Genomic DNA, 7,591 nt, shown 5'->3' with positions numbered 1-7,591 from the left:
CTGCTTGTTTCTGTACACTCTCAACACTTTTCTCCGTACATAGCTGGGTGTTAATGTGTGCATCAATATTAGTATTCCTTGGTTCTTCCCGCAACTCATGTAACAGGGTATGGTGTCTCCAGCCACACCCTTCGACAGCACACGACCTCGGCGATCGACAGTTTTTTGCTACGTGGTTTGCCTTCAGGCATACATTACACAACTTGTGTCTAAGAACGAATTCCTTCCTTTCTCTAACATTCTTGTCTTTGAATTTCTGACATTGATCTAAAGAATGATTACTGGAGCACTCCAAACAAGATGAACTGCGTAAGAGAGCATTATCATCACTAGCACTCGCATAAGATATTCTTGCTGCATTGTAATCTGTACTAATTTTCCTTTTTAAAACGCCAACATCTCTATTGTCACTATTACTACCGCGGTTGACGAGTAGGCCGTATCTAGTATTAGCTATATCAGCTTGCTCCTTTACAAACTCAACAAGATCAGTGAACAGAGGCTCTCTGCCTCCTCTGATAATCTTATAAGCTACCTTTAGCCACTCTTGTTGAATGTGCGTTGGTAATTTCAGAACCATAGTTTCAATAGTTCTAGAAGAGTTCAAATCAGAAACGTAATTCATCTGTTCGAGAGTCAAACTACATGCTTGCATTTCTCGAGATAGTCTTCTCAAACCATCTGGTTGATTTCTCCTTATATTGGGAAAGTTTAACAAATTATCGATAAACGTGCGTGCTACGACGTGTTTTTGGCCAAACGTTTCTTCTAAAAGCTTTAGGGCTTGATGGTAACCTATCTCTGGTTCTAGTATAGTACAATGAAGGATAGCGGCTTTCGCTTCTCCGTCGCAATATTGAATCAAGTAATTTAGCTTAGCTCTAAATCCAATATTCTCACTCCCAATGCATTCTTCGAAATTTCTAATGAAATTCCAATAATTTGTCGGTGTACCATCAAACCTTATGACTTCTCTTTTTGGTAAATACAGATTTTTTAATATTGTATTCTAACTGTTGCTTACTGATTGGCCGGAACCTTCACATCTCCGGCAGCGTAATTTTTCTAGTTCAATTTCCTTTTCTAACTGGGTTCTGCGCAACCTAGCTATCTCTAGTTCTATCATGCTGTTGTTTTTGAGTTCGTTCTTTCCAAGTTGATCCTCGTCATAAACTCCTGAATGATGTGGTGATAATTCTGGAATCTCATCGGAATCGTAGTGTTTATTGGAAGTCATTTCAGTAGGTATATCGAATCTACTGTTCGAAACTTTGTAGGAAACAATTTCCCACAGATTCAACTCTAAGCTAATCTCTAGACTGTCGAGTACAGAGTCTTGGTTTAGCCAAAGTCAGAACGAGTAAGCTACTTGGCTATATAAACTTTATCTGTTTCTAAAACATAAACTAACATCGTTAGCGTACAAACAAACAGTACGGTCTATTAATACAGAGAAAAACAGAGACAAATAACATACCGAACAGTAGCTAGAGAATAGGAAAAATGAGTCAACAAGCCAAAATTGTTTTACAGTGAACATTAAACTGTGATTGGTTAATAAAGAGATACAGTCGTACAAGGTCAAAAGGAGTTGATGTGGTGGTGGGCGTTTCCCTTATTATTGGTGGGTTCGTCTATCAATCACATTTTACAGGCGATTACCTTGCTTTCCTTCTTTCCACTGGTCGTTCCGGTTTGCGGCGATTTCCAGAGAGTTTCTTTGTCATGTCGTACAATTGTCTCATGTTTCCTTCTCTTGTAGCCTTTTCTGCCGTCGTTGCTAAATCTTCCACATATTTACGTTTGTCAATTCAGATGCTCCTATCCACCTGCTTGTTTACTTCTGTGTATTCAGCTTGTGCCTTGGCTTTCTGTGCTGTTGTATTGATTGCTGCCTCCCTGTTCTTCCTTTCTTGACTCTTGTCCAGTGTATCAACAGTGATCCATTCCTTGTGATGGTGCTTCTTGTGACCCAGGACCTCATGAAATGTTGAAGTGATTGCCTCTTTTATCCCTTTCCAGTTGCTCTCCACAGTAGTTTCTTCTCCATCGAGTAGGTCATGAAAGGCCTGGAACTTGTTGGTGAGGACTATCTTGAATTTATTAGTATCCTGAAGAAAGGCCGTATTGAACTTTTGTGATATTGTCCGCCCCGTTGTCCAGTGCTTCTTGAGTTTCAATTTCATCTTGGCGACCAGCAAGTGATGATCTGATGCTATATCAGCTCCTCTCTTGGTTCTCACGTCCTCTATAGTCACTAGTGAGCAGATGATTATTCCTAAAATCTTCACAAAACCCCTTTGGAAATAATTAAACCTTAGGAAACATTGCAATTCAATACGGTCTTTTGGAAGTTGAAAACCTCCGGAAAACTGAATATATAACGCCATTTGTTTTGGGATCTGTACTTACTGGCTGATAAAGTACAGTAATTTCGAAGATGTGCTTAGACTAAACCGAAAGTTTTATTAATTGTGTATTTAGAACGCTGACTACTGTGGATAAGTCACAATGAAAGAATCACTAGGACCCAAAATCTTGGCAATCTATCTTCACAGCTTGACGCAAAAGATATTTGGCATTACTAAACAGAACACAGACTTCCACCACTAGACCTCAGATTCTGATTATATAATTCTATTCCCTAAAACTAATATGATATTGACCAATAATACTGTTGGATACGTTTTCAAAGTGCTGAGAACCCTGGGTTCACAAATAGGAGACGATAACAGAGAAAATTAGGTGACACAAACACACACCACCTCTTAACGTAAAACTCAAACAGCCAAACAGTTAATGACTCTACGCATTTGTAAAGTGTTTCTAGTATTTATCACCTATTAGAACAAGACCGACAAGCTCTTTCGATAGCACCCTTAAAATCAAAAATCGACGTTTTACCACATACATCTATGTACCATGATCTTTTAAAAAACATCCAGATCATAATCAGACACTTGTTAATGTATTTCAACCACGAACGTTTGTCAAGTGGAGATTCTGGATGATTTGTGCGTAGATTTATGAGGGTAGCAACAGAAAGTAAGTGGGAGTCAAATGTGCCGTAAAGTCCCGATTTTTGCGAGAATTTCTGAAACTGAGATCATGCAAATGCACGGATAGCTCGTTCTTACAAATTCGATTCCACTTTGCCCACCGGAACTAAAATCACACATTATTCCCGGTATAAACAAATCTTTCCTGTCAGCGATTGTTAACTTTTGATCTGAATTTCAAAGTTAGCAACAAGCTGTATCCGGTGTAACCTCTGCGTAATATGTAAACAAAACAAGTGTCGGCAATATGAGAATTAAGATGAATATCGACAAGTGTAAGTGCTCGAGCGCATCATTTCTATGTTACAGTTCAACACGTGTTTAACAATAAATCGGGTTTTCTTACAAAAAACTTGAAAAACGTGGAAAACTTAGACAGAGCAGTTTATTTGATAACACAAATTTATATTTATTTACAAAGAGAACTAAATCATATATATATATATATATATATATATATATATATATATATATATATATATATATAATGTACTACTTAATGCCGTGGATTGCGGCTAGTCGTCTTTCGCGTCGAAACTGAAGTGACACGACCAGTGTCACAAACAGATTGAGAAGTAATAGGATCTGGTTGCGCAGGTCGATCGAGTGCATTAGCAATAATCAAAGAATTCCCCGATTCAACCGATGGATTCACTGTGAGGTCGTTAATAAGTCTTGTTATTTGGGTGAATTTATTTATCTTGATTGGAAAACAAAATTGATAAGATGGTTAAACAACGAAAGAAGTGATTGAAAGAAATACTAGAGAGAGATAAACTTTCTAAAATACGATCATACACTGTAGCAAAGTCTCAGAACTTTAAATGCTTATTAGAAAATATAATATCATTATTACACCTAACCAAACTGACTTTCCAGATTTATGATTTTAAACATGTAAGAGAAATCCTTCCAAAACAAATAGTGGTTAAATATTGATCTCAGTTGTAATCTCACAATCGTCGTGTCATTTAGTCTGATGTCAGTAATCTAGGCGAAGTGACCAATACACAGACTAGATCATACAGCTGCTCATATAATTGCAGAGCGACCACAAGGGGATCAATATAGGACAAGAAACTTCTTCTTCTTTATCGCATTACGAACTTAAGTTATTCATTTGATATATCTAACATTTTCGCAAATTTTCATTTTCACTATTCCGTAATTACTGCTTAGAAAATATAACAATGTTTTTACTACGTTAATCTTGAAACGACCAGTTACTTTTCGCTCATTTATTTATCTGGTTAGATATTTCTCTCTGCTTCCATTATTACAATTAACTTCCATATCACGCTGTCTTGTAGTAAATTACCAATTCTTTCTTCTTATTTATAGTTTTGTAATAGCATTACATTACCATTCGCAATAACAATTTACTTTGAATTCTGTGTTATAAACGCAACAATGTTTTTTTCGTATTACATGCCTGAATTATGGTTACACAAAATATTGATATTTATAGTTTCATATCAACCTAAAAACTTTTCAAATTCCACAGAACCTATCAAACAAATTGCGACTATTAGATAAATAGTGCTGAAACAATTGTATATATGATGAAAACTCAATGGTTTCTTCATAAGTCATATTTACCCACAAATTGCTGGTGAATTATAGTAAAAAAAAGTCGTTTAAACCAATATAGAGCTGACAGTGTATATGTGAGTAAATATTATATAAATGATAAGTGGATTCATTGAAAAGACTCGAACCATATCATATTTTAACAAAAGTCAAACAAGTTAACGCCAAGTTATCTGGAGATTAGGTGTATATTTTTGATGAGGAGTAATAAGTACAAAACTTAAGGTTACGGAGAATTTGCCCCTAATTTATAGATTTATTTGTAATAAAGTGTAATAGTTAATCATCGTGATAATATGAAATTGCACTAAGATTGGAACAAATAGTTTTACAAAAAATGAGACACCAGGTATAAAAAAAGACATAGAATATAAAATTATACTTGTAAAATTCTTAGCGATTCAAACCATATACATTTACTGCTAATTGAGAGGAAATATGTGTTATTGTTAGATTGCTGTTAGATGATATCACACATTACTAATGCCACATGAATATTTGATGTATTGCACAATGTTTTAGATATTATTGTCTTACCAGAGAAAGATGAGATAATCACAATTTGTAAAGTAATTTACTTAAAAACATATCGTGAGATGCTCTAGAGAAAATAATTGTTAAGTTTAGTTGTTGATTATTGACGAATGGCATTTATCGTATGAAAAGATAGAAGAAAAATTGTGAACCATATACTGACTATGAAAATGCCTAAATAATAACCGCATTATTTAAACTGGAGATTTAAAAGTTATTTGTGATACATCAAAACGATTATCGGTGGGAAAAAAGACAAACACATAGCATTATTCGTAGAAAAACGTACTTGTGCAATTTGAGCTTGAATTTGATTCTGAGCTTGATTCAATTGGTTTCGATAATCGTCAATTGTCAAATCCATAGATCTAATCTGTTCACGAGAAGCTTTTAATTTATTTTGAAGAGTTTCAACTTTTAATTCAGATTCTGTAGAAAAAAATGGATTTGCATCCGAAAGAAATAGACGTGAAGAATAGATACTGACAAGTTACTTCAGCTTATCTGGTTGCTATTTATAACTCTACAGTACGAAACATTGACTTATAAACATTGTATTTACACAACATTAGTTTTGAAATACGTTATTTAGAGGATGTTTAGTGGCCCATGGATCTGACTCCTATTTAGATCGTATATATGTTTGTTATCGCTTATTCTCGTATATCATCGTCGACTTAAATCGCGTTATCCAATAACGGAATTAAATAAGTCGAATAACGAGAATTGATTGAGAATACATATATTTCGTAAATGAAGCGAATGAAACAGAGCAGAGCAAAATGACACGCAGGGAAGATGGCTGGGAAACCAACTCCATTTTAATCAAGCGTTACTCAATATTTATAGTCAGACAAAATAAAGCTACAGACATGTGATTAATGGGATATGAGAAGGACACACACCTATACGCTCACATAAAAACAGTCTAGACTGATAAGCGAATAAATAACAAGGTCAAAGTATGGCTCAAGTAGAATGAATAGAATGGGATGTCCGAAAGCTAGAATAAGGTATATGGACTTAACATAGTAACTGACACTACAGATGTATTAAACCATAACACTATGAATTCGTATTAGTAGCTTCGTTATTTAGACAAGAATGATACAGTTATTCCAAAGTCTAACTGTGACGTACAGAAATGGATCAAATGCCCTAAAGTTACATGCGACAACGTTCTCTCTCATACAAGCAAAACATTTCACTGTTTTTTTGAGTTGGAGTCGCGTTAAGAGATACACGCTTTCTGGTTGATGCTCATGATCCATTTGTGGTCGGAAATATTAAATGATATTACACAAATAACTCCCTTTATAAGTTTGGATAAAGCTAGGACAGTAGATGAGGCAGAATAATATAAATTCGTTTTATTTCGTGCTCTACTCAACTGCTTACAGCCGTAGAATATAATACTAAATAAAATAATTAAGCGATGGAAAAAATTGGAACCGTAAAGATTACCAGTATATATGAACAAACATATGTGGGTTTATTTGAAGATAAATATCAGGAACATAGGAGAGGCAGTAATTATAAAAGATTCGAAAATTGATAAGTTGGATTGCATAATCGTTACTAGAAGATTTGAAGTGTAAATAGGTTTAAGAAATGAATAAGTGAAACGATAACATTTTGCCAAGACAAGATCACTTAACAAAAGACAAACAACAATAAAAAATGGGCATGATTTTAATCAGAATTTTAAATTCATCCTGATAGTGACAAGTTGACAACTGGCTCCTTCTGAACACGTTAATTTGCTTTAGATTTCTTAATGATAACGATTTCAGTTAACTGTAAACAGGTTATGTCTTTTTTATTTGTTTATAATTTTGAGTGATTTATGAACGCCAATGATATACCCCTTTATTGATCAGATGTCGAACTATGGCACTGTTTAACGATATAGGACCTTCTGATTTCAATTTCTCTGAAATATGCTCAAAAATACGAGTATCATGTCCAATTACCATTATTGTTTGTACTTTGTAATGTAATCTTCGCTTTGTTTAATTTTATTTGATCCAATTTGAAGTTGTCTTTTGACTTACTCAAATCTTAGACTTATGTACACTTTCTAAATCTTCTATAATTATTATGCAATTTATCTTATACATGAATGCATATTGTTTATGACTGATTTCTATCTTATAAATACTTGTGTAATTGGGAGATGGATTAGATAATAGGAAATTGTCGTTAAACTATCGTTACACAAAATTAATTAATTATATAATTATTTCGATATTATTCTTCCGTCTTTTTTTACATTGCGATTAAAAATTATTTTTGATTGAGATCATAAACGAAACGGCCGTCCAGTGCTTCCAGGTTTCCAAAGGTGGTCTAACATCAATCGGTTCATGACCTGAATCAAAAACTTAATAATCTCCACAACCCCTATA

General features: G+C 34.3%; 1 protein-coding gene across 1 annotated transcript in view; it reads right to left on the bottom strand.

Annotated features, from left to right (window-relative positions):
- Positions 1-3,429: 3,429 nt before the first annotated feature.
- Positions 3,430-7,591, bottom strand: part of MS3_00005016 (uncharacterized protein) — a 39,742-nt gene continuing 35,580 nt past the window's right edge. The window contains exons 16-17 of the mRNA XM_051213026.1: positions 5,473-5,612; positions 3,430-3,759 (exon numbers count right to left, since the gene is read on the bottom strand). Coding sequence (XP_051068962.1) covers positions 3,556-3,759; positions 5,473-5,612 — 344 coding nt within the window. The 3' untranslated portion in view covers positions 3,430-3,555. The remainder of the gene's footprint in view (positions 3,760-5,472; positions 5,613-7,591) is intronic.

This window comes from Schistosoma haematobium, chromosome 3 (assembly GCF_000699445.3).
Source record: "Schistosoma haematobium chromosome 3, whole genome shotgun sequence".
In the NCBI taxonomy this organism is placed as follows: Eukaryota; Metazoa; Platyhelminthes; class Trematoda; order Strigeidida; family Schistosomatidae; genus Schistosoma; species Schistosoma haematobium.
This window is presented reverse-complemented; position numbering and strand designations above follow the sequence as displayed.